This window comes from Tinamus guttatus, unplaced genomic scaffold (assembly GCF_059628265.1).
Source record: "Tinamus guttatus ecotype Peru unplaced genomic scaffold, ASM5962826v1 Tinamus_guttatus_pri_ptg000123l, whole genome shotgun sequence".
Taxonomy (NCBI): Eukaryota; Metazoa; Chordata; class Aves; order Tinamiformes; family Tinamidae; genus Tinamus; species Tinamus guttatus.
In genome coordinates this window covers 1,267,672-1,294,966 of record NW_028288657.1, presented here as the reverse complement: position 1 = coordinate 1,294,966, position 27,295 = coordinate 1,267,672, and the positions used below count along the sequence as shown (strand labels likewise).

The window sequence follows — 27,295 nt, the reverse complement described above, 5'->3', positions numbered from 1 at the left end:
GAATTATTTGGATGACAACTGAATAGTCCTGGGGCTGTTTTTCAACAGTCCTGCCGCTAGATTAGAGCAAATACAAAGTGACTCTGTGATGCCATCAAAGGGCACCTAAAACCCACTCTTGAAGCGTGGTGAATTAGAGAGGAGCAGGACACAAGGCCCCACCACAACAAACCTTTAAACTGGATGCCACCTCTCATGGCTTTACATATTCAATATGCTATTCGCTCATTATCACTAGGCATTTTTTCCTAAATATAGTGTAATAGCTCTGTGCATCTCACCCTGGCCTGCCCCTGCAAAGAGCAGGTGTGTAGTTTAGTTGACACTAAAACATATTTCAAATTTAGAACAAAGGAAAGCTCTGGGACAGGGAGAAGCCTACATTTGCCTTATTACTGAGATGATTTGTAATGGGGCTTCTTCTGCTCCTCCAAATGAAAACTGCATTGTCAAAACTACTGTCTGTTCCTTCTACACACTGTGCACGAATCCTTATTCCCTCCCTGCCAAAGAGATTTTCTAGAGTAAAAGTCAAAGCTGGCCATTGATTCTGGAATGGAGAAGAGACGGCTAGAGTCCGTTTTGTCTGCTGTAGCTGAAGTCAGGCTCCTCGACCTCAGTTTCTGCTATGTTTGAGATTTTGGAGTGTGTCCTTCCTATTTCTTCCAGAGCACATGCTAGGGAGTCAAGGTCACCATCGTGCTGATGTCGGGCTTCCCAGAGGTCCAAAATGACAGCAGATGGACTGCTCTGTGTAGCAAAATACGAGAGATTCCTGAAAGGAGGAGAGAAAAAGGTGGCGTAAAAGGATTTGAAAAATATACACTGTGACTACCACGAACTTGGGGAATTAAAATGGTTTTCTTAAACACACGTTACCTTAAATCACCTTTTGCAGTTGCTTTTGACATAATCATCCAAATCAATCTACTGCCTTCATGTACATAAGCCTAAATGTTATATATAGCATTTACTTAGTTAATCCTGAGATGCCAAATCCGAGTTTGATACTCTCAAGACCATGACCCCGTCATCACCCACAGACAAAGGAACAAGTTGTCAAGCACATGAGGTGTATGAAAGAGTAGAACAGCTCAATGTCAGCTGTGTGTCTCTGCCTGCCCTGAGTAGCCTTAGCTCCAAACTGTAGCACTGTCTCTTCAGCGAGGCCCGTAAAACAACGGCGGGGCACTAATGCACTGCCCCTTCCTGGTGCCCAGCTAATGCTACACAGTGATTCTGCCCCATGTTATCTTGAGCGTTTCTTCATATAAATAGAGATACTACCTACGCTCTGGTATTAACTTACCATGAAAATCAAGGGAGATTTGTAGAAAAATCTCAAACCTAACCATCCTGTAAGTAAAAGCCAGTGCCAAGGTTTGAAAAGAGGCATTTCCCAAGAAGGAGCAGTTCACACAGGGCCTTGCTGCATGTCTGGAATGGAGTGTAAAACCAGAGGTGGCAGGTGGAGAAAATACAACCGTGAGGACACTCGGGGATCATGCTGTGCATGGGCTACACGGAGCTCTTCTGCCGCCTGGTTTTACAGACATGTTTAGGGTCATGTAAGCTGCTCAGTAACGTCCTGTCATAAAAATAAAAAAATGCAAAGGTCCTACCAGATCTCTGCACACAATCCGAAGTTAAAGAGATGTGACAAAAGCTTGGTCTCAGGCATAGCAATCTGCCAGCACACTGCCTCTGAGATTCCTCTAATAATGGATATTTTTCTCTAGCTCACTTTACACATGAGGAATGGAAGCAAAATGAGATTTAAGTGCCTACCAACAGGTAGTAAAAACCAGTGACTGAACCAAAATTTTATGACTTCCTCTCTGCTGCCTATAAATTACTGTCTTTTTTTTAAGTTCAGATTTGGCTTATTGCGATTCCCATGGAAAACAACAAGCTGAGCGTGTTTTGCTTGACTTCAGCATTCCTCTACCCCACTGGGAATGTGCTGGTGCTCATGGGAAGCACAAAGCATTTCTGTGAGCAAACTGCTATCGTCACATCCATTTAGCCAGGTGGAGAAAGCAAAATGAGCAAATTAACTTCTACAGTGTCTTTCATTTGTAATAACAGTAATTATCACTGTTAACAGTACAGTAAGACTTTCTTTGAATATGCCTTTGACTTTAAAAAAATAAAAAATGAAATTCCTTTCGAAATAGGAAAAAAATATGAGGATAAAAGCCATATTCTAACCCTGCAACAATCTGATTTTTCTGAGAACATGTGTCCTTAGAGGTCCTTTAATTCACTGGTTCCATAATACACAACAGCACCCAAATCCTTCCATAGTCACCTGCCTTCCCAAGACCCCAGGGGTGCAAGGAGAAGGGCCAGGCTCTAATGACCTGAGTTTACAAGGCAGAATTGGACACGGGCAGAACTGGACACAGGCTCATTCAGAGGGAAAATTCGTTCCTGTTTTCTGTAGTCAGTCATATACAAAAGAACGTATGAACTGCAGTTTACCCCTGGGAGTAAGAATGGTAATTACTATTCACACGTCTTTAATACCAGCAAACAAAAAAACACCATAATAACAGCAAATTATTCCCACTGCATATGTAAATGTTCACCTTTCAAAAGTGCCTCCTGTTACCTGTTGATGCTGTTTTTCTGTGCTAACATCTGCCAGTCTTTGCCCTTGGCGCTGGGCGTGTCGAACGTCGCGCAGATTCTCTGTCTGATGGAGTAGGGGATTTTGAAGGCTTTGGGGCCCATCTGTGCGGGGAAATTGCTGTCATCATGTGCAAAGAAGGTGACGGTTTCCCTCTCATTCTGCGCAGAAAACAAAGGAAAACCCAGCAGTTATCGGGGTGTCGGGTTCTCTGCCTTCCCCGGGGGTATCGGGGTCTCTCTAGCACCGTGACGGTGACATCCGCTCCCGTGCGGGAAGGGACAGACATGAACCACTTTCAGAGCACGGGAAATGAGACGCCAGCTAGAGCTTGTGGGACTGGCAACAGGGCAAAACCGAGCTAGGTAGTTTTTATTTATAAAGACACTTTTCCTTCCACTGGTTTCCCAAATTCATTCTTGGGAGGTTACAGATGGTCCAGTAGAGCAGGTACTGGTAGGGTAGACCATGAAAGGAGGGGATATATAGGCATTTAAGGCCCCCTATTTATTTCTTTAAAAAGCACCTAAATTCTGTACAGCACCTCAGTTCTGCCATTCCTAAAATCCCATTTGAATCCACTGCCTTTTTGTAGCTCTGGTCCCTTCTCTTCCTATGAAACCGTGCTAGTCTTGTGTCAGTCCAACATTCCCATGTATTATTCGTTCCAGTGCAGAGCAGCATAAATATTAAACAACAATGATGCTATAGCCTTTTCATATAACATTTATGACACATCCCAAAAGTCATCCATGCAAAGTAATAGCAATGTTGGAGATAGATCACATTGTCTGACTGTTTAAATTAAATATGCAGAACAATAGTAGATTTTCATACTCTGTGCATGAGAGATAAGCTACTGCTATCAGGTTAGTTCAGGGAATTATAAAGTAATGAGTAGTTCAGGTTATTTATTTATTTTACAGTCAAATTATCCTCACCCTTCCATCACTTTTTGAGATAGGGATGAGAAAGTCTTCCGTATTAGCGGATCTGTTTGAAGACAGAATTACAACGTGCTCTGGGGCCTTGTGGACAGATAGATCCCTTTATAAAAAGTAAAAATAAAATAAAGAAGCAGCAATATTGTACTCAGATACAGCGAATGACAGAAGCTTTTAATGAAATTACAACGAAGAGCTGGAAAAAGAAAAATACGTGGCCATATTCTGAGCATGGTTTTACACTGAGTAGATGAGGAGGTCTTAGTTAAGCTGCCCTGTTCCCTGCACTGTGCACTTAGCTACAGATCTTTGCAATTGGGTGCATATGTTTAATCCAGCAGTAGCTGGATACTTATGAAACCCTAATATGGGATGGTGCTGAATAAAAAAAAGGCTCAAAAATACTCTGATAAATGAATAGTTGATGCCCAGACTGTGTCCGTTCTCAACCCTCAGCTCTGCGAACTATTCAAAAGCTTTCTGCAAGAAAACTATTACAACTGCCTCCACTCTGGGTTGTTTTGTGTGTTGTGGAATCCCTGTAAATACAGACTTTGATTCCTACAGGAAATGGAATCTGTAGACTTGCTACAGATTTGGAAACCAGGAGAGGGAGAGGCGGAAATGGGAAGGGGTCGTGTCCTGCCTGACATTAACTTAGCAAGGCAGAGCAGAGAGGAGGCTACCTCCAGAATGGACGTGTGGATCTGCAGCACCTGCTCGTGCCCCTTGAGCTGCCGCACGCAGATCTTGCAGGAGAGCTGCGTGGTGGCCGGCGTGTAGCGCTCCAGGGAGAAGGCACAGTGCAGGGGCGCCTGGTTGCTGCCCCACACGCGGGAGAAGGGCACCTCCTGCAGAGGAACGCGGGACAAGGACTCGACGTGAGAAACAAGCAGAAACTCTTGCAAACACAAGTAAAACGTGGATTTAACTCTTACAACAAATTCACACCGGGAAGGCTAGTGAGAGTTTAAACCTTTACCCCACAGCAAACAGGCTCTTCTCCATTCTTGACACCTTTTAAGCACTTTATTGGGTTTCTCGGTTTGTTTCTTGCAATATAGGAAGTAGCAAACTTGCTCCAAGATCACAGTCTGTGTCCCGAAAGAAATTAGCTACCTAGTGGCAACCTGAGAACATAGGCTTAGAAATCTTCAAAGAGCAGCCTGGTCTAAATCCAAGGCTAAAGAGAATTGCTTTTACTCATGACTGACATCTGGCTAACTTGGCATCTTCTCAAGAGCGTCTCATGCAATCCATAATGACGCGGTAACAATTATAAACTCTGTGGTTAGATCCTCAGGTGGTAGCCATACAAGCTACCAACAGTGATAAAATATAGGGAAGTGTTAGAAGTAGAGCAACTGTAATTAAATTTTTCCAAGTAATCATCTTTGCTTTAATTCAAGGTGGAAGAATCATTCAGCTGGAAAGAGTTACACAAAATGTAATAGCGGGGAACTGAGTACGGTGCACAAGGAGTGTTCAAAACACTCCAGAAATACTCTCAGGTTGAATCTCCTGTTGTAACTAAGCTCTAAGCAGACAGTGAGCCTGTAAAACCGTTTTGTGGGTGCAGCCAGACGGAGGGGGAAATACAGAGCCAGTAGAAGCTGTGCTGCGGTTCCTACAGTTTTCAGTCAAGGCATCCAAGTTACACTGAGTTACACAAGGCCAATCTGTCTGTGCTTTTGGTATGAGCACCCTGCCCAACCCTCGTCTTGGCAGAGCCTCTGCCCGTGCCTCGTTTCAGCCCGAGGAGCTGCTGCGAGCGGGGGCGACCGGCCCTCGGCGAGCAGAGCCCCAGCTCCGCCGCGCTGCTCGGAGCACACGCTGCTCTCCGTTAGCCAAGGATTCTACAGTGGTTATGGCTCCCTCTTTGCGCTTTTTATTGTTGTTTTTATCTTGTGGCAATAAATTTAATAGCTGTTTTGGACTGCGCCACTTGCATTCGATTCAGCAAAGTAAGGTCCTTGCAACACGTAAAGATTAATACGGAGGAATTTGCATGGCTATCAGGACTTGTTTTAACAGCACCCTGCAGTTCAATTTCAGCTGGAAACACTAGACCATTACTTGCCAAGAGAGAACCAAAATACCTGAGTTTAATATGCCATAAACACAATATTTATTCATAGAAGTGTACCTAGCATTAGGAAAAGTGCTGAACTGCACACAAAATATTTTCGGGCCTCTGAGGCACTCTGAGCACTTTGCATGCACCAGGGACTCCCATCCAGCTAAGCAGATAATGCCCCGAAGAAGTACTGGCTCTGCAGAAACAAGGAGGCAGAGATAACGCTCCCCAAATCGCGACCTCCAAGAAAGGAGGAGGCCAGAGAACGGCAGCTCGCGCTGGGGTTGGCAGCCAGGCGGTTTGCAGGCAGCACTGCTTTCTGCAGGCTGCGTTTCTAGCTTAACACTATGTTGTTCAGGTTCTATTTCTTCTTACATAATCACAGCCCATTTTTGCTGCAGTCTTTGCAAACAACACGAACTTCAGGCATTTCTGCTGCAGAGGCAATGCCGGGGAGTGAACATGTTCACCTCTCCCAACAGCAGCGCATTTACTAGACTTATTTAAAAGAGTTTCTTTGCTGCAAGGAAAGACTAGGGAATTTTCAGCAGTGTAACGTGCTGCTCCTGCAGCAGTCACCACGGCAAGGGAAATTTAATTAAACTTTAGAGCTTTTTTCTCACATACATTGGCTCTTTAACTAATAAACTTTGCTGAGGAGGGCCAGTGGCAGGTGGTTTGTCTGCCTTCCAGAGCCGGCCGTGGAGACCTGCACAAGGTGCTGCTACATGCATTTAATTCACATCTACGAAGGCTCATTAGAAAGCAGTTACCAGAAAACAATCTAACGGTGCTTTGAAGTTGAATTTATCACACAGTTTAATTGTTGGAATTGGACAATCAAGAGATTATTAATTAAGCAAAGTACTGAGTTTTTTTATAATTTGGGGTAAGTAACACCTTATTTGTTATATTAAGAGAAAATGTGCATGCTTTTTTATCACTGCTCAGGAATCTGCCAGTTTTAAATGTGTTGAATATAATAGAGGGGCATCCTAATATTGATCAGTTTATCTTTTAAGCTATAAAATATATTTATGTTTTTATTTCTTTCTTTGTTAATTGGGGACATAAATTACCTCACAGATTCATGTTTAGATTACAGTTTATAACTTTCAAAATCCCTTATACTTATCTTTTGGAAAATAAAGCTCTCCATTCAAAACTGCTTGTTTTACCATATCCCGTGACATAAAATTGTCTTAACTATCAACCTGCTTCTGCAAAAAGCGGGATTATCCCCTAATTCAGTCTGTATGTTGAAGGACCAGCCATTTGTGTGTGTCAGCACTCTGCTTGTAACTTCTAGGAACCCAGACACTTGGAAAAGCCTTCCTGTTTTCCGACTTACACTGTCCCGCCTTCAGAAGCCTCTTTAATTAATGCACTACAGGAAAAATACTTTTTTCTTCATCTATTCTAATTCTGAGCATATACAGGCCACAATTTAAACTCAAGATATTTGCATGTTTACATATATCCTTGCATTTACAGGTATGCATTTATAGTTATATCAAAATCAGAATGACAATATCAAAACCATTTGAGTTATTTCACTATCCTTGCACTAGGATAAGCTTATCCTAGTGAAAATTCTGTTTCTTAATTAAAATGTAAACAAAATTACCAAGTACCTGACATGCAGTAAATGGTTTAATTCTCCAGAGGAAAGGAGGGATATCCAGGACAGATATCTGCAGACTGAAGGTATTCCCTCTGAAATGCAGAAGTTTTGGTTCCTCCAGTAACTGTCCTCCTTGAAGCTTTTCATCCGAAACCACTTCCTGCAATGGCAGAGGAGAAAAACGTTTTTTAATTCCTAGGAAAACCCTCCAAATTTCAGGGAAGTTGATGTTTCTGAAGGGCGCCAGGCCACCGCACAGCAGAGGCAGTTGCAGCTCGCAGGGGCTCTGAGCGCTGCCTCCCTGCCCCGGTGCCGGTACCTGCGACGCGTTTGGCTTGGGCTACCTCCCTATCAGGGAGAATTCCAGTTACAGAAGGAAGCTCTCAGAAGGGTTCTGCAATTCAACAGTGGCTATCAAGTCAGCGCCGGCCAGTTCTCCTTCAGCTGAGCATTACTGCTGTGTGATTGCTGCTGTTTCGCTGTGTTTCGCAGGATCGCTATTAGAAGAGGGCAGCTCACGGGCCGGTCTCTGCGCACAGCTGTCTCCAACAGCGGCGTGCAAAGGGAAGCAAGACGGTGGCAACTCATTTCCAGGTAAAGCTATTTCCTTCCAAAGACGAAAATGGAAGCTGTGGTTAAGCTGCAGCATCAGTGCAGGTCAGTGCCTTCTCTGTCCAAGATCCTACTGCTATCCTGGTACTTGGAGTAACTCTTACAGACTGTTTCTATTAGTCAAAATGCACTTGATGTACAAAAGCACTATAAGAGAGTTAGTTAACAGACTGAAAAGAATATAAACAACATAAGATATACTGGTGAATAGTCCACTTAGTTCTCCAGATTAAATGGGCCACAGTTTTGCTGAGAAGGTGCTCTCAGAACTTTGAAGAGCCCTGAAAATAACACACGAAGTGTAGGCCTCACCCTGAAGCTTCACTTCTCTCTGCCCGTGGAGACTTCCACAATTACCGCACACGCTGCTGATCAATGCTGCAGGGGATTACCTGGAAGGCAGCCCTGCCTCGAGCAGGAGTTTGGGCTACGGAGCAGCTGTCAGGTCCAACACAGATTTTTGTAGGAGTCTCAGAGCTGAAGATGTCTAGTGAGAAACAGCACCTTTGCTGGTATAAGCCAAATTTCTTGTGGTTATGTATAAAGACGAGCAAAGAAGGAAAGTTTGCCCAAGTATTTTAACATTAGCTAGCAGAAGTCTTTCAAAATTACCTTTTTTTTTGTCTGCATAAATTGTATAAAATCTGTGCTTTTATCAGTAGCCCCAAATTATTCTTAAAAGAGCTACTAGAACTGTTGTCATTTTCTGAAACTATAATAAATGCTCACAGTTCCTGAAATCACAATCTTGGGTGTTTACTATAAAGCTCTTTATAGGTGTTAACTTTGTTTTAAGTTCTGATTGTTGGACTTATATGAAAGAATAAAGCAACTTTGTCTTAAACAAAGAATTAGAATCAACACTTAGGTTTTGAATTTCAACTGCAATTGAAGTACCTGGATTTCATAATTATTTTTAAAACTCCCTGAAGCACTGGACATTTTTACATATACCTTAGATGTACAAAATACGGCTCTACCTTCAATCACACAACTTGTCTTTAGTTCTACAAGCATCAAAAGGATAACAGCAAAATATAACATATAAAGGACTTTGTTGTTACGTAGTTCTCTGATCTGTTGAGAGCCATGAGTTTCACATACACTTGGATTTGCCTAAAGGGCAAAAGAGGTGTTAAGAGAAGGAGCATCCGCTCCCAGGCTTGGACAAAGCGAGGCGCCGAGGAGCCTCACACCATCTTGTGCTGCAAGGGAACAGGAGTGTCAAAACAAAACCTGCTGGGCCCAGTTACGATGCTGTTTCCCAGGGTCTGTGTTTTCCATGGTCACTACTCAATAAACACATTTACAATAGCATTGAATCGACGCAACGTATTTATGAAGAAAGGAGAATTTCATAAAGAGACAGTTGTCTCATTGTGTATAAAGCTCCTGTTCTAATTTCTGCAAGTGGCAACCATTGGTAATTATTCTTTAAACAATTTTCTACAGAAAGAAAACAAGTAGCTTTGAAATCTTATTATTTTAATTCACATTAAGAAAAAATAACCTGGCCCCCTCCATGGTTTGCTGAATGTCACCATAGTTGGAGAAACAGGATGGTACAATTAAATTAGGCTGCATTGGGTGAAGGTATTTATGTATTCTTTTTAAAATAGTGAGGGTAAAATTCAGTATGAATGAATCATTGAAAGAGATTGCACCATGCTGTAAGAAGCAGTATGAAAAAAATAAATGGTTGCTGTGAATAAAATGAATCTCATTTCCCTGTTGTGAGCATCTTTCATAGTGATTTGAAGAATGGAGTTTTCAGGGTTTTTTTTTTTCTCCATATTTAAATGTTCCTAGGACTTCTGAACAACTTGTATGCACAGAACTGCATGAAAGGACTACACTTTTTTATCAGCTTTTATTAGAAGCACATGGCTATTTGCGTACTTCATTAAGATTCATGTTTCCATTCTGCAAGATCGGAAAAGGGAGCAAAATTCACCTGTCACAACTGCCTTCATCTCAGTTCCCACAAGAAAAGCATTTCATTGAAGCTTCTGGTGCACCAAGGCTGCGAAAGCCACTGAATTTTCTTGTTTTGTCTTGATGTACCATGTAGAAAGTCATGCTAATTTTGATTAATTGCCACTTGAGGTTTGTGTTGTTTGTTCAACAGTAAAGAAATGCACCATTATAATTTAATTCTTGCAGAAAGAGATCATGAGAGAATCTTTTTCTTCCCCAGATTACAAAGCAAAGGAAATCCTGAACTGCCTCATGCCAGGGGATGGGTAATGACAGTGATGAACACCTACACCAGGATGGGTAATGACAGTGATGAACACCTACACCAAACGGTAACAGCTTCACGCTGCCGGGCAGGCAGGCTCTGCTTGTGCTCGTGCAGCCAACACGCTCAACCCTTCCAACACTTCTGGCACCTCTCCTGAAACTAACCCTGCCTACATGATGCCCATCTAGAACACGGGCAGAGCGGATTTGCATCTGCCTGGCGAAGAGTGAGCAGGCAGTTGGGCTACTCAAAAGCTCTTACACTGTAAATCCACGGGAGAAACAACACTGCAGAGAAATGAAACGATTCGCATGAAGTCATGCAGGAGTGACAGAATAAATTACAGCGCTCTCTCTTTTGAGTTCTGGACCATTAACCCAAGGACTATCCCCAGGAGACAGGAACGTCAGTATTTTGTGGAGTAAGAGCTAAAAGCAAGTAACAAAGTGAAACCATTTACCTGAAAAGCACAAGGCGTGTTATCCATACAATATACTCTCAGATTGTAATCCAGAGAATTGCAAGACATGCATCCAAAAACGGCTACTTTCAGCTGTCGGACGGCACAGTCGGAGATGGGCTCTCCAATAAGAGCATAAGTCCCAAAGCTGTTTAAGAGAATGTGACAGGCATAAGGATCCAAGAGGCAGTAGCAGGAAGTAGTTTCCTCTTCCACAGACATCACTTCCTGCAAAATGAAACCCAGGTTAAAAAATAACCATAGATACTTGCAGAATAGGAGTCATGACATTATTTTTATTTCTTTTTTCATTCAAGTGGAATATAAAGTACATGTGAGTGCCAGTCTGCACCTTCTTTACTCATGCTGCCCTCAGGGAAGGGGGATGCCCTATTGGGTAAATATTCTTGCCCCAAGACAGCAAGAGGGCCTATGCCAATATGTTTTGCAGAACTCAAGGTGGGCAGCATATAATAATAATGATGATGCATAAAAAAGTATTTTTTTTCAAGTCTTCTTGACTTTCTAGCTATTTTTTCCCAATAGCAAGTAAAGAAATTACCTCAAAGATAGACGTCAATAAGAAGGCCTTGAGCAACAGCAGGTACTGGACATGCTTTCACAACAACCATTACAATTATGTTTACCCTTAGCAGAAAACCACCTACCCCACTGTTTTGTCTTTCCTGCTCAGTTCTGCTTTCTAACATCATTAGATGAAGCATTTGGGCAGCTGCAGTCTGATGTTACACTCCTCCTCATTAGTCCCAGGGTGTCTGTAACCAACACTGGTGGAGCTGCCTACTGAGGGTGTCTAAGGTAGGAGAACTAAGCTGAGCTTGAAACGGGTTAAAGGAGGGCGACGAACAACAGAGCGGCTTAGAGGAGGAAAAGGAGAGAGTTATGATAACCAGGAAGGTCTTAACTATGCTTGTTTCCTCACAGTGCGAGGAATGGGGTCTCTGTGTTTAATAATGTGTACAACAGACACGCTTTTTTCATGCTGGTAAATCTGAAACCTCTCTGTTGAATAAAGGCTCAGCTCATGCACCAGCCCTCTCTTCAGGAGTGTTCAGTGTATTAGCAGGATCTCTCCCCAAGGATGCAGGAGCTTGGACACGTTTGAGGCTGCTGCCTGCACGCCAGATTTGGCCAGTGGGTTTGGAACACATGAGGGGGGTGAGGTGAACAAATACTGCAGGGCACCCTGGCTGCATTATTAATGCTAGCTGATAAAATGAGCATCTTCTCTTGTAAAAGCATCTTTTTTGCACACTTTAGTATAGCACTTCGAGACAGTTCAACTGCTTCTTCACAAAGCAAGTTTTTTCTCTTTTCTTTTATAAGGAAAAAGAGCACTCCTGGTTCTATCCCTTGCATCATCTTTGACCAGCTCCCGGGTGAATAAAGATAATGTTGCTTCCATTGGTTAGTACAGCCCTCTGAACGGAGCAGGAATTCCAGCTTACCTCCCATTTTCCTTGTTGGGTCCTTCTTTTCAGGTGAATATTCCAGTGCTCTGAATTCAGCTCTGCGCAGTGCGGTATGGTCAAGGCAAACGGGGTGCTCACAGACACATCCGAGGGACCACAACTTACTTCTGGGCCTAGAAGAACATCTGGGCCATCTGGCTGTAGGCTTTGTTTGAAAAGAAGGATAAAAATCTTTCAGGATTTTTCCCTAACACGAAGTGCAAATGTTACTTAACTACCCTCATTACACAAACATTTAAAATATTTTGTCAAAGAAACAAGTGTTTCATTCATCTGCTGCAGAAAAATCATGCAACCCAGGCTCTGTGCTAATACAGAAACAGTGGCTGGAGATGAAACAGGCCTATTAGGCTGCATTTACTCAAATCCCTGGCTGCTCAGTTTAGGCTTTTGATCTTTAAAATCAGGACTGCAAATACCTGCATCTACCTGACATTATATAGGAGTAATATTCTTGGTATAACTAGAATTACATGCTCTAAAAATGGAATGAAAAATACCATTTCTCCTCAAGACTTGAGAAGTTCTAATGACTTCAGTGACATAACTCACACGAGTAACGAAACACAAGTACCAGCATTTTTGAGATGAAGATCAGAGTGGGAAAAAAACAGACTCAATATAACATATTGACAAAAAAGGCCAGTTCGACCTTGTCTTTTTCAATGTCATAATAGTAACTCTTCCCAAGTCTCACTGTTCGTAAGCGTTTATAGGACTTTTAGGTTTAAAAAAACAATCAAAGCACAAATGCCCAATTTACTGTAGCTGCTGGTTCTCTGTGAACAGGGAGCGTGAAACCTAAGCGGGGAGGAAGGGAAAGGCGCCGTGTTCCTGACAGCCCGGCCTGCGGGAAGCTCTAAGCCCAGCACAGGCCTAACAAAGTTGCTGTGTGTAAATTGTTTGCTTGAAATACTCGTTCTGACACCAGTTCAGTGGAACACACAATTTTTCACAAATCATTCTCTGCTAGGAGAATGCTGTTTGCACAAAATAACATCTCTTAACATCAACCAACCTTGTGCAAATTATATTTGATTTCCTTAAAAACAAAACCTTCCACTTGCCCTAAGTCACCTCTTTCTCCAATCAATGAAATGAGGCAGTCGCACAGATCTGGGGTGATATTACTGTGTGTGTGTGGTTTTTATGTGCTCTTTACCTGGACTCCCTTTGAGCGATGGCAAGATAGATTTCCCATGAACTCTCCTCAGGAATAGCTCCATGGGGTATCAACAAACTGACTCCTACAAAAGAGCAAACGCAGAGCTCATCTTCTGGAAGAATACCGGAGACAAAGGAAAACCTCCTGACTGGCCTCTGCTTTACAGCACCTTGAAGGGCCATCCAGAAGAGAAGAATGCTCCTCCATAGTAGTGCTTCCAACAAGTAAAAATGAATACGATTCACATAATTATTAGTATTTCATTGTTGTCCAAAGATATAGATCAAAACAAGGTCCTTCTGTAGCCAGACACTGTAAACTCAAATAAAGAAGTAAAAACTTCTTGCACCAACAAAGCTTTTAAAGACTGGATTCCTACAGTGCTGTGCCCCTGAACGCCACTGGATTCCTGGTCTAGATGTGACTGAAGGTCTGTCTTCCCTGGATACAGGCAAAGCCTTCATCTAATTCACCCCTTTGACAAAGGGAATAATTTTGGGAAACAAGAGTGACCTTCAGTCCTCTGCTCTTGCAGTGAGGCTGCCAGCAAGAGCGGTTTATAAACACAGCTCTTTGGATTGTCTCAGCCCGTATAATAGAAGTACTTGGTTGCCCAAACCGACCATCTCGTTTCATCCACTGCTGAGCTAAACCCGCGGCCTCGCAGCTTTGAGGAAGTCTTTGTTCTGCAAACAGTCCTCAAGCCGTCTTGTGCTGCGGGGAGTACTCCGTGTCACTGGTGGTTGGGCCTACGAGCAATTTTTTGGCAGCCGGAGAATACAGCAATTAAGTTTCAAGGATAAATACAGTCCTGCCCAACTCTGGGTGGCGTGGAGCAGCGCCGCAGCCTCCTCGCTGCAGCGAGTGCTGGGGAGGAAACCTGCACATTAGCTAGCAGCTAAGAGCCTGCAGAGTGCAGTTCTGCTCTTTAATGTCGCTTCTTGTTTATGATAAAAAACAAACTGCGTATATTGGGAATGGGGAAACCTCTTTACCCTCCTTTCATCACAAGCAGCAATGCTGGAGTACAAAAACATTCACTAGGCTATTTATAATTTCGGTGGAAGAAAGGCTCCCTTTAACGGCACCACGGCTGCAGCCCGGCCAGCAGGTTTTGCAGCCCTGGCGACGCTGGGCAGTGCTACGGGCTGAGACTCCGTTCACAGCCCGGCTGCGTTGCAGATACGTGAACATTTTGGGCAGCAACGCGGGTAACCCTCTGTCCGTTTTATTTGTGGAACTCAGTTTATGACCACTGCACTGACCATGTGCATCTGCCTCTGTAACACTCATTCCTGAACAAAAAATCTTGTGAAGAAATGAATACATTCTGTGTATCGTGCTTGATTGTCCACTAAATATTTAGCTCTTGGTTATACACCGTTATCTATCTTCTTTAAATACAGACCATTTATGATTTTAAAAGCCTGATTTTATGGAACATGAAGGATAGGGCTGTGCGGCAGCTTTAAAACATTCAGTGCAGCCAGACAGTATGAAACAAGCCTGGAAACAGCAACAAACTGCCAGAGACTTGAGTTGAAAGGAGGCTGCGACTGAGCGCGCACAGGAGTCCAAAAGACACCCTGGTACTTGGCAGCAGCAGCATCAAACTACTTCTGTTATATTTGCTGTTTTGAACAAGAAAACATTCAACATAAGGAATTTCATTGAGTGTGACACAAACATGCTCCAGTGCAGCATGTTGCAGAGGACGACCTTATTAACATTCTTTAGTTGCTTCTAATTTGGTTGTCGTATACTTTCAGCAAATTTAACAAACTCGGTTACCTAAGTCCATAATCTCACGCTGCTTCACAGAGCTCTGAAGTCAAAAAACAAACTTTCCTTCTTAAGCAATGTAAATTCAGCATCTCTTCTGCAACAATCCAGCGCAAAGACAAATATTAGTGCAGTCAGAAACTACTTCAGATGGGCATAATGCACATTTACTTCTCATTCAAAACTTTGTTTTGACCGTAATCGTCTATGTAGGTACTACTTTACAAACATTATGTTAAGTGTATCTCTTTTTTTTTTTTCATAAAACAGTACAGCAGGTGAAACCTATTTTATAGGTCTTTAGTTTAAAAAAAAAAAAAAAAAAAAAAAGGAAGGAAAAAAATGGATCAAGGATCAACCCACCTGTGTTTGGAATCACTAAACGGCCACCTAGGTGTCCAAAAACCGCAGTTGTCTTCAGGTCACTTTTTGTTGTAATGGGACATAGGTTCTGGATGTACGTAGCCTTGTTCCTGCCATGTATTGTGCCAAAGCCCCTGTTATTCCCATGAGGAAATGTCCCAGAATGAGCTTTGCTGTGATATTCAGCCCTCTCTGTCACCCCTAGGGAAACCATGAAGGAGCTCTGAACTTTGACTTTGATGTCGGAGAGCGGGTTGAACAGGGAGGACTCCGTCATGAGCTCCTTGTCCAGGGGGTCCTGCAGGCAGATGGGGCCGCTGTACGTCCTGCTCACCGTCAAGTCCGGCTGCATGGAGGAGTTCAAAAGCAGGGAGTTACCTGGGGGAACGAAGTGGGTCACGGAGTTAGGCACTACCTTTTGGAAAGCAGCTGCACAGCAGGCACACGGAGAAACGGAATGGACAGGGGATGCTGCATCCATTTTATGGAGACTCCACAGAGCAGAGCAGCAGGAATTAGGAATCCCAAACTGGTTTCCTGGTCAGGCACTGATCTCGTTCACAAGCTGTAAATGCATAACCCGCCTTGACCCTAGGTTCTGAAGTCTCATGAGCTACAGCTGCACTGAGAGTGAAAAAAACAATACTTATATGGGCTGAAGCATGCTAAGACCCATGACTCATGTCCTAGACATGAGTCACAATCACTGTATTCTATAAAAATGACAAATTTGGGGTGTTAGTAGACTATATGATGGCATGTCTGTCTTCCTGTGTCCCATCTATCCAGGCTCAGTTGCAGCCTCTACTGTGGTACTAAACACGCTACAAGCTACTTCTTAGCAAGATCTGGAACTTGAATCGCTCTGTGTCTGCAAATAAAAAAATCTGTGCAGGGAAGAGAGGAGATTAGACCTGTATTTAATTGTCAGTTTTAGGGAAAACATTACATGCGTATGTAAATCCTGTGCAGCGCTCAGCTGCACTTTGATTTTCCCATCTATAAACTGGAGCTAGACAGGCAAGAGCATCTGCTGCATCTAACACTACCGTGCTCAACGTACTCAGGACATGTTGTAGTCATTTCATAAATCATTTAGTTGATGAAGAGTCTCCCTATTCTCTTGTTTCATGTAAGTCCGCTGCAGGCCTCCTCCTGCACTTCTGTCCCGCACTTCCTCTACTTCTGTCCTGCTCAGACTGCATAAAAGCTTCTGTTTAAGCAGAGCCATCCAGAGAGACCAGCACTGTGCTACCGCAGTGCTCTTAAAGCACACTGTGACTCTGTGACGGAAGTGCCATCCTCGTTACCTGCATAATTCCTAGCGAAAGCTGCAGGAATTCTTCACCCTGGCATCACCTTTCTGACCTCTGCACCGTTTCATCTTTGACTTGCTCTTCCTTCCTGATGCTCTCCGAACACAGAATCACGTAGGGTGATGTTCAAAGACAGATGAAACGATGCAGCAGATCTGAAGGGCACTTGATCACTGTTTCCTACTGCAGGCAGTTCCAAGGAACATGAATCCAGAAAGGAACTTCAGGTTTGGAGGGTTTTTCTGGGTATGCCCTTTTTTTTTTTTTAATTAAAACCCACATCTTCCTGCAGACTTTGTCAGTGAGCTCACACCAAAGGATAGCTTCATGCCTGAGGGAAACTGGGCTGGAGAGAATGTGGGACAATAGCAATGCAGGAAAGAACACCAGAGCTCTACTTCCAGGAACGTTTCTGCTCAGGAAACACTCTGAAAAGAGAACCCCAGCATGGAATGGATCCTTTCAGGGCCTGAAGTCTTTGGGTCCCTTGCGTGGGAGCTGAAGTTCTGTCATGGGCCTTAGCCACCAGAACAGATAACTGGCCTCTTTTCTTCATGGCAGCTGATTTTTTTAGTGAACAAATACTCATATTGAAAAACCCATGGAGAGGGCACCAAAAGTAGCTGAAAATGAAGCAACCTCCTGGCTGAAGAGGAATCGCCTGTCTTGGCATTAAATCAAAGAAGAAATTTCCCAGCCCCCATCAAGATTTTCATGGCAAGCGGAACTATTTGAGCCAGTCGCTGAGAATTGTGTGACGCTAATTTGAGGCACGAATATTTAAATGAATGCGTAAACATCCTTCAAATTTTCTAGTCTTATGCTTCATGAGGAACGTCTCTCAGAAAATAATCCTAAAAACAAGAATCCACTCTGCAACACATTTCATTCCCATAAAGAGAGCGGAAACCTGGGGATATTTTCATACCCCACCAACACACCACCCACCCCAACAAGGCAGGCAGCTATGTTCGAATGCCAGTACTAAAATACTCTTTTATACTCCTGCAGAACTTTTGTTTATAGGAAGTATTATTTGAGAAAACATCTAGGTGTTGCTTTTAGTAAAAAAGCTTTTTTTTTTTTTTTTTTTTTACCATATTTTATTGTATTAGGGACCTTATAAAGCCCTAATGAAAAAAAAAAAAAGAGAATCAATACAGATTTACACACATTTATCTTGTTCTGTTCCAGAGACCTCAGAATATGGATGTTTTGCATGCAAAGAACAGCTTATAAAATACAGAAAGGCAGATAGGTCAGAATGACAACACAATAAAAATTGGATCACTTGTAATGCAGGAATAGCTGTGTAGCGGAGCAGCAAGGCTCTACAGATGGATGCTTCCTGTATTTTTGTTTGCTAAGTCACAACTGCCACGTGAGAATCTCGTGACAGTTATTTCTGCGGTGCTAAAGAGAGGAAGTGCAGTCAGCAAAGGTTATTTATTATTCCCGTGCCAAATCAGTGGCAGAGGCAGAAGAGCCGGCAGCGGAGAGCCCAGCTCCCGCTCCCTGTGTGCAGCTGCTCTCACCTGGCTCTGGACCAGCCTCCTGAGCGTCAGGCTGGGATATCCCCAGCCACCACGCACTGCCTATGGGCTTAGTATCTCTTTGCAGTAGGAGCTCTGGAGAAAAGAAAATGAAATCACAGCACTAACCTTGTCTGACTGTTTTAAAATTAAATGTCTGGAAGCCTCCTGTGAGTGCAGACGAATCAATGACATCCACGCCGTACTCACTCTGACTGCGTCTGTACAGCGTAACGGCCACCACCAGCACGGCCACCGCGATGACGGCCGCTCCCAGGCCCGAGTACAGGGCGATGTCGCTGGCGTTCTCCATGTCTGCAGGGACAGAGAGCAGGAGCTGAGGGCTGGAGCACAGGGATCACGAGGCCTGCGGGCAGGAGCGCGGCGCACCAGCAAACCCCGGGAAGCGAGCGCTTGGAAGCGCCCCTCCGAACAGGGGAGGCTGCGCCGAGTTTGGGACTGCATCGTGCTATTTGCTGTCTGTTAAAAGCCGGATGGTTTGAGCTGCAGCCGCCAAAGCAGAGCCAGAAACAGAGCTGACAACTCCAGAGCCTCCCCTGGCAGGAGCACGCAAGCCGGGCCAGCTCCTCGCCGTGCATCCAGCCCGGTGGAGATCATTAAGACATGGTAATGCAGCCCTTAGATGAGGGGATGTGGCAGGGCAGCTACAGGGGCTGTTACAAAAATCAACATGAGTCTCATCCACCGCAGGCTTCCAGGGGAAGTTTTAGGTTTGAGCTCTGGAGCTAACGCAGGAGGTCATGACTCCCCTGAAAAAAGGAGTTCTGCACCACTCCTAGGGAAGGCTTCTCCCACTCCCCCCACTCTATTCTCTGCACGAGCCTTTTGACGAGGAGCAGCAGCCCATCCTTGCGAAGCCAGAGGGGGCTGAAGAAATCCCGCACATCCCCTTGGATTCCTGCAAGGGTCCTCAGTCTTCGGATTGCAAACTGAGCCTTTGTGTGTGATCACACCCGTGTACTAAACTTACAACCAACCCTTCTAAGATTGCGGTTTTGTCAAGCAAAGCAGAGGAATGCGTTTCTTTAAAAGAATGAATCCAAGTGAATCCACTATATTCTGTAATTTAATTATCCAATTGCACTTTTCTAGATCCTTTGGGATTTGGGACCACGTACCGTGAAATTAAATCACTCAGCCAGTATCCGCAGCGGGTCCTTGGGCAGTTCCCGTAGTGCCAGACTCCAGTTTGGAGGAAGGGGGAATCAGCCATTGGTAGCATCGGCGGCTCTCCCACTGCGGAGCACTTGTGCTACCAAGTGGGAAGCACCGAGTAACTGCTGCTAACTGCCTCTACAAACGTGTGATTAAAAACGTATCACACGCTCTGCACTGCATTGCCTTAACTTCAGGAAGATGTTTACTGCTCTGCTTCATAGGAATCCTGAGTTACTCCTGTGCGAACAGGCCTGTTCCTTAGGCAGGGGAACCCACAGCCCCAAGGTGGCTAATACTCAGAATTCAGGGAAAATACAGATTTTGAAATCCATCAGAATTGAGCAGCATTTTAAAATGACATGGTAGTCCCTACTGATCCCAAGGAACAGGCCTGCTAAACAAAGGTGACCTCTATTTAGGACACTTTATTACTTCTTTGGAAACACACCATATTTTTAAAGTAACTTTAATCTCTTCTCCTCTCCATCTTTGTGCAGAGTTCCTCTCCTTTGGGGACCAGAAGTTGGCAACTTAGGGGCAGGGTAATTTTTATGTTTTTACTTTTTCTCAGAAGGGAACAAAGTGAAAAACAAACATAAAAGGAAAGCATTTACAGTCCAGCAATTACTATTTAATGAGCCGCATCCTCCCAGCCCAGAGGGGGGAGTGACTCTCAGCCCTGAAGTTTTTCTTTTCTCCATATTTCAGTTCCAGGATCCATGTTTGTCATAATTGTAGCCTATATTTCACTCCACCTCCTGACACTGTTACACAACATTTATTGAAAGCATATTTGATGGTAATGAAGTTTCTATTAACTATGATTAAGTTTCATAAAGCACCTGAAGATAATTTAAGATGTGCAGGAGCAGAAAATGAAACATTTGGTTTAGTACATTAGGAAACATAATTGATTAAATTATCTCATTTGCAATAAGTGCTTTCCAGGAGCTACGCAGGGCATACGTTTCCCCCAGTTTCCCATCAGTTTGCTGCAAAAGAGGGAAGAATTTTCCTGCTTGTCCTCTTCCCCAAAGCCAGAGATCACGATAAGGCTATTCAGTAGCACAGGTTGTTTCTCAGTCATTGGGATGATTCCTGTAGTCTTTAACTAAGCTCCTGTTTCGCTGAACAGCAACAAGCTGTATTATGTATTTCTAATTTCACAGTTTAAAGAAACCCTTTAATTTTCCTACGAACCTTGCAAGTTAAGATCAATTCCAGCGAAATTTGTTTTTTTAAGGAATCAGAAATTAAAGGAAGTTACCTGATGTTCTTTCAAGATCCTGGAATTATTAGTTGCGTTTCTGATCAGTGAACTCTTCCGCAGATAACAAGGACCCGAACTCGGAGGAGCCCTTTACAACTCCTGCTTTACCAAGCAGGAGAATCCCCCCTTCAGCCTCCCGGGCTCGTGTGCCCTAAGCAAATACAGCCTGAGGCTTCCTAAAGGTCTGCTAAGAATTTAGCACCCAAGTTTCATAAAATTTCCAATAACCTGAGCACCCTGAGCCCTTCTACCCTGGAGGAACACTCAGACTTTAAGGGAAATGGCTTCTAATAAATAATAGAGAATCTGTCTTCAAAGAAGATGAAAGCAACTGCATCCATTATGTCTCACAAAGAGGCAGATTCTTCCCTAACGCCTTCAAAGGAGTTTCGCTAAAAATATGTTTATTAGTCAAAATGCAAAGAAAAAAAATACTGAAAATTAAGCAGTCAGAAGTGCTCAGAACTTTGTGCAGGGTTTAATGAAGGAAAAAGCAATGTCTCGGCGTTAACACAGGCAGGTCTCACGGAACCTGTGGTTTGAGGAAAGGTGAAATGTGCCTAGTTGATTTACTCCAGATGTTTTATATAAAACTAAAATTCCCCCGAAATCAATGGAAGACAGAGGAATGAAAAGACTGCATGGCAGAATCCCCCTAACACGGTGTATAAATGTGATGAAGGGTAAAGCCCATGAGCCCTCTTTGCCAGGCAATAAGAGAAGTCTGCAGCAAACCGACCAAGACCAGACAGAGCAGGGGCAGAGCCACATTTAAACCCAGGCAGCCAAATTCCTACGTTGTTTTTTTTCCATTTTTTTAATCCCAAGACCTTAGCAATACTCCAGATGAGCATTCCAGCAGAATGAGCTCCCGGGCAGATGCAGTTCATGAAGAATGATCACTTTTTTATTTTTAGACTAAAGCCTAAGATCTCAAAGTCACTAAGTAGATACTGTCAGTATATTCAAAAATCTTTCATATAACCTTCAGTTTCATTTAGCTTATAAACAAATAAAACAGAATTACAGAGAAGATGAGAAAGATCATATTTACAAGAGAAAAAATAACTTACTCTGGGATTTTATTTCATGGAGAGGTTTTTTATCTAAAAAAAGAAGTGGGGAGAGGGAGAGACAAAATTGCACTTAATAAATTTACATGGAGCATATCTATTTCCTATATTGCTCCTGTCTAGTGCTATAAATGAAACATTTTCTCCTTGTTTGCTGACAATATAAATATTTTATGCTGTCCAGATTTTTTCCTTCCTTTCTTTTTGTTAATCTCTTTCCGGATGTTTCTTTACTGTCATTTCTCTCTTGTGTTCAAGTATCTCTTAACTTTCTTTGCTGCTTTTATTTATAATACATATCTCGGCAGTAAGAAAGTCCAACACTTTGAAGAGCATCTCTTTGCAAACCAAGTTAAGGTTGAATTAATTCCCTGTATGTTTGAAACAAGGAAGTTCAGTGACAGACATTTATAAACTACCCATAGGTGTAATATGGACACATTTACTTATCTAAATAGGCACAAATGACATCTATGTATAGATAACAAACACTCATACATATGCAAATACATTAAAACATTAAATACAGGTTTTATCCATGAGTGCATGACTTAAAGATGAGTTTTTCTCTCTCCCTCCCGAGGAGCCTTTGCGTTACCTTTTGCAAGTTCCAGCAGGCCAGGAAACGTGCAGGGACCTGCAGACTCGTGCAGCGCCCGCGCGGGCAGAGGGCCCGCGGCAGCAACGGGCTGCCAGGATCAACGCGTTTGCGAGGCTGCTGCTCAGGGATTTACAACGTGCACGGGGCAACGGCCAGCACTGCCGCAAGGCTCCGCACACCCCCGGGCAGCAGCAGCTCTGCCAGCCCCGCGTTCCTTGGGCAGACTGTCCAGCTCAAGCAACTGCTCAAATAACTTTTGTTGAGAGGCTGCCTGAAGAAAACGCAAACAAAACCCCCCAACATACAACCAATCTGTACCGATTACAGTTGCAAAATCATGTCTTGGGGCACATCTTCTGGTTTGGCTGGTTTTTTAAACTTTAGTTTATGACAAGCATATTAAGACAACCATTTCTTTCTCTCCTACCAGCATCTGAGATTGAGCGACCTGCTGGTTCCGGCTGAAATCCCACAAACCTCCCACTAAAGCCACAGGCCACACAGATGTAGATCCTGAACTCGAGTGCAGCACTGGGGGGGTGCTGGGATTAAAAGTTCTCATTAGGGAAAGCAGAGTCACCTACAAAGCACGTTTCCAGTTAAGGCACAAAACACTGAATGAACATTCCTAAGTGTGCACAGCTCAGGCTCGACAACTTTACAAAGCAGTTTTTATATTTCTCATTAGGAAAAACAGCCTTATTGTAAGCGCATCTTCAATCAGTGTTCCTAAGCTTGAGATGAGGGAACAAGGACATATCTAAAAATAAAACATTATCCTAGCAGCATGTTTGCACACAGAACTCCAAACACCCAGTTCCTTTCCCTCTCTTTGTAGCAATGTGGATAAAGAGATTTTAGCAGCACCGTATCTGCAATCTTTGTTCATAGGAGAAGGTTCAGAGGGCTCTACCCGAGAACAGCTCTTGAGAAGTCACTCCTGGAATCACAATTAAGCATCAAACCCAGAGCTCGTGACCCAGCTGCCCAGCACCGCGCGGCCTTGTGCTCTGCGGGACACGCGAGCCAGAGTGACGACAGCCTCCCGGTGACAACACACCACGGGACAGGGAGTGACAGGGCACTTTCCAACCTGCCTATGAAAGCGCCCGGGGGAACCCCCCGGAACCAGGGTGCGCAGGGAGAAGCTGAGCAGTGCTGAGCACCCGCCGATTCCGAGATTGCCCCCATGCCACGGAGCTGCTGCCAGCAAGTGAAATTAGGTTTTCCAAAATGTCTATCATCAGTCTCGGTACTTAATAAAAATAGCTTTTCCCCAGGCCACAAGCTGCTTTCAGATTACCAAGGTAAACCTGGGAATCTTTGTTCTACTACTCTGAGCCATGAGCACAGCTGGAAGGTGACACGCAGGGCTGACATTAACTACCCAGGCGAAGATGTCCCCAGAGGAGGACAGGGAGTCTCTATCACCGTGCAGTGTCATTAGGTCTCTTCTTGGAAGCAGTGACCTGAACAGGGCCACCTTTTATCAGCTCTGATGAAACTCATGCCTGCCACAAACCGTGATGAGCACAGGGATCTCAGCTGCATCTTTTGATGCCCCTTTCAATGCATCTTTCTGGGAGCTTTCCCATGGATATGCTAATCCGCACCCATGAAAGGACTAAGCCATTCTACAAGCCATCTGCAGACACGGGTATTCATTTAATGTGTAGGAAGGAGAAAGACCTCAGAAAGCATCTCACTATCACTGTGGTGGTCCTCAAAGGCTGAATGAACTGCCGTCTTCACAAATTTTCACTAGTTATTTTTTTAAAAAGACAAAAGGAAAAAAACTTTAAGGAGTGAGAGAGATGCAGGAAAACTGAAGATGATCCCTCCCTCAAAAAAACAAATAAGATCTTATTTTTAAAGTCTCAGCTGTGATATGCATATTTATGAAGCTTATATAATTATACAGGATGCTAGCTGCCATTACAAAAATTATAATCATTTCTGGACAAAAAAAGAGAGTTCATTTTGTTTAGACAATTACTTTCCTCTTTTCACTGTACATATTTCACACAATCACCTGGTGATGAAGAGGTAAAGCAGGCGCTACACCATTTCGGTGACACAGAAACCACTGTGGATTTCAGACTGCACAAATGCAACTCCCTAAACCCATAACCTTGGTTTTCGTAGTACTGTTTCCCCCACAGGAGCTCTCCTGACTGGCTGGGAGGCACTACCAACACTGCATCTCCAGTTCCAGGCGACACCGGCCACGTCCCCTCGGTGTGAAGCGCTACCCACCTTGAATGCAAAGGCCCTCGGTGCAGTTCTCCGACTCCTGGCTCGAGCCCTCGCAGTACTTTCCTCCGTTTCTTGGAGGAGGAGCGACACATTCCCGGACTCTCAGGTGCTCACACTCGGGGCTGCAGACGGACCATTCACTCCACACCTCCCAGTTTCCATCCACTGCGCAGCAAGGGGGAAAAGAAATCATCAGTGCAAGTCAAAATGCTCAGTCTAGAGATCCCAGTAAAACATACAGTGCAAGTCATAGGCACACAGATAAAGCCTCATGACATGTAAAATGTAAAAGGAGAATCCAGGTAGGTTAAGCTCTGACAGAGTCTTTGAGCTTCACACATTCAATCCCCCAACATTATCTAGCTGTACACGTGAAATATCAAATAAACAAGGTTTCAGGTGAACAAATGAGGAAATGTACAGTGTCCAGGCACGCAACGGTGCTCCACGTATAACAAACTCAATTTAAAAATGAGAAGAAGAATAAAGGAATAAAAAGAGAAGAAGAATGAAAAAGGCACAAGGCTCTGCACTGCAGTCGAAGCAGGCACGCAGCTACCTGCGGTTTCTGTTTCAACCTCAATGGCTCCGCAGAGCATCGTTGTCTACCAGGCATTCCCGGCAGGGCGAGCCCTCGGGGTGACGTGCAAAGTTAATCCAGGGAAGCCACGAACGTCTCACCAGGGCACAGCGAGGTGCAGGTGATCTTCTGCACGGACATCCCCTCGCAGAAGGCTCCCCCGTTGAGCGGCGCGGGGTTGGTGCAGGTCCGCGAGCGCTTCTGCCAGCCTCGCCCGCAGCGCGCGTTGCAGCTCGACCACTCGGTCCACGAGGACCAGCCTCCGTTGACTGCAAAACACACCCGGCCCTGTCACTGCTGCAGATGCGTGAAGAGACGTTACACAAAACATCACTCCAAGGCAGCGCATAAGGGCACGGTGTCAAAAAAAACAAGTGCTTGTTTTGAAAGAGGAATGTGATAAAAGGTGCAATCACTGATGGGAAGACTGAGGAGGAGGTAAAAGTAGGCACGTTAGTTCTTTAAAACAAGCTTTGCTTAAATGCAAAAGATCTGTTTTTTAACTAGGGTGGTTTAGAATGCTCTGCCTCCACCAATGAAACGTTACTCTCTAACGAGCATGGAGTGGTGATGAAGGAGGGTTCTGCTCTGTGTGCTGCAGTGCAACATCCCAGTCCTCGTTGGTGCTCGAGCCCTGCAGCGCCCCAGCTCCAAATCCAGCCCCCCAGGCCCCCCCAGGCACATGCTGCAGGCTCTCCGGGGAGCACGCAAGGCTTATTCGTGTGCGTTAACTGATAACTGGAGCAAGGGTGGTCGTTACTGACATAACGACAACCACATAATGCTAATCGCTGTAAAAAAGGCATCGCCTCAGCCTTCAGCAACAGAACTGAAGCTCTTCTTGGTGGAAACGAACTTCTTGCCCTCGTTTATAAATGGTTGGATGTCAACAGTATGAGGCACTCAGGCGGCGAGCACACACACGAGGTTTCCCCACAACCATGCAGTACTTTTCACTGACCATACACCACGACCGTGGCCGAGAGGCTCCGTCTGCGGGCGACGATGTTGGCGGCCATGCAGGTGTAGTTGCCGGAGTCGGAGAGCCGCGCCTGGCGGATGATGAGGTTGTGGTCTGCTCTGGTGTCTATGTTCTCGTCCAGGTTGGAGTCAATGGGCTCCTCATTCTTGAGCCATTCCACCTGCAGGGAGATGCAGGAGAAAAAATCATGAGATATGAAAAGACAGAAGTAGGAAGTCTGCACAATCATTCCAAGCAACTCATTAATAGACTTCATTTTGATTTTTATTACTATCATTAAGATAAAAACAAAGCTAGAATACAGTTTCCAACAAGGCAGATATTCTCAGGCTCAGAAAAGAAAGCATTCCTATCCCAAATGCTCCGGAGCTTATTACTTCCCATCCAGAGTTGCAAACAATGGAGATCATAACAGAGGGGTTATATTTGTTCTGCTGGGGGGTAGAGAAGGTAAGGATGAAGGAGACAGGATTAACATTTAATCCTAGGAATCAGCAAGCTAAGATAAAAATGTCATTTACTCCTGGCTCTTTCCACTGTAAGTACTAAAGCAGCAGCAAAGCTTGAACATGAAGTCCTTTTCTTAAATCTCTGCATCACTTGCTCCACGTCACACACAGCAGAAGAGCTAAATCTTCATAACAGACTCCCAGTTTGCATAAACATTCTTAAACCAGGAAGCCATTAGTGCTTGTTGCCAAGGAACATTAATGCTGGATATGATATATCCCTGCACACCTCCTCCAGCTCACCAGCAGCCTTTCTCTGAGCAGACCCAGGAACTGTCTGCAGGGCATTTCTCTAACTTGAAACATTTAAACAAAATACTTAAGGCATGGCAAGCTGCTGTTGTAGAACTGAAAAATTAAAAATAGAAGCAGAAAAAAACAGATCCTATTAAAAGACTGAACAAATGTGACTCATTTTAATAGCTTTTCCAGACCTGAAGGAAGCGTGGTTGTACCCTGAAGACAAATACCTCTCATCTCAGTACAGATGAATAACCTCATTTGGGAACTTGGGGAAGGACTTGTAACTTGGAGGTAATGAGCTTATGGATTTGCTAGCTATGGGCATTCATTAGCACGCTGCTCTGCGCAGATGGGCTG

General features: G+C 44.2%; 1 protein-coding gene across 1 annotated transcript in view; it reads right to left on the bottom strand.

Annotated features, from left to right (window-relative positions):
• Positions 1–429: 429 nt before the first annotated feature.
• UNC5D (unc-5 netrin receptor D) overlaps positions 430–27,295 on the bottom strand; it is a 77,296-nt gene continuing 50,430 nt past the window's right edge. Inside the window, exons 5-16 of the mRNA XM_088521424.1 lie at positions 26,166–26,346; positions 25,306–25,473; positions 24,625–24,789; positions 18,375–18,560; positions 15,398–15,775; positions 13,250–13,334; positions 12,064–12,232; positions 10,595–10,822; positions 7,288–7,437; positions 4,263–4,427; positions 2,615–2,793; positions 430–775 (exon numbers count right to left, since the gene is read on the bottom strand). Coding sequence (XP_088377550.1) covers positions 571–775; positions 2,615–2,793; positions 4,263–4,427; positions 7,288–7,437; positions 10,595–10,822; positions 12,064–12,232; positions 13,250–13,334; positions 15,398–15,775; positions 18,375–18,560; positions 24,625–24,789; positions 25,306–25,473; positions 26,166–26,346 — 2,259 coding nt within the window. The 3' untranslated portion in view covers positions 430–570. The remainder of the gene's footprint in view (positions 776–2,614; positions 2,794–4,262; positions 4,428–7,287; positions 7,438–10,594; positions 10,823–12,063; positions 12,233–13,249; positions 13,335–15,397; positions 15,776–18,374; positions 18,561–24,624; positions 24,790–25,305; positions 25,474–26,165; positions 26,347–27,295) is intronic.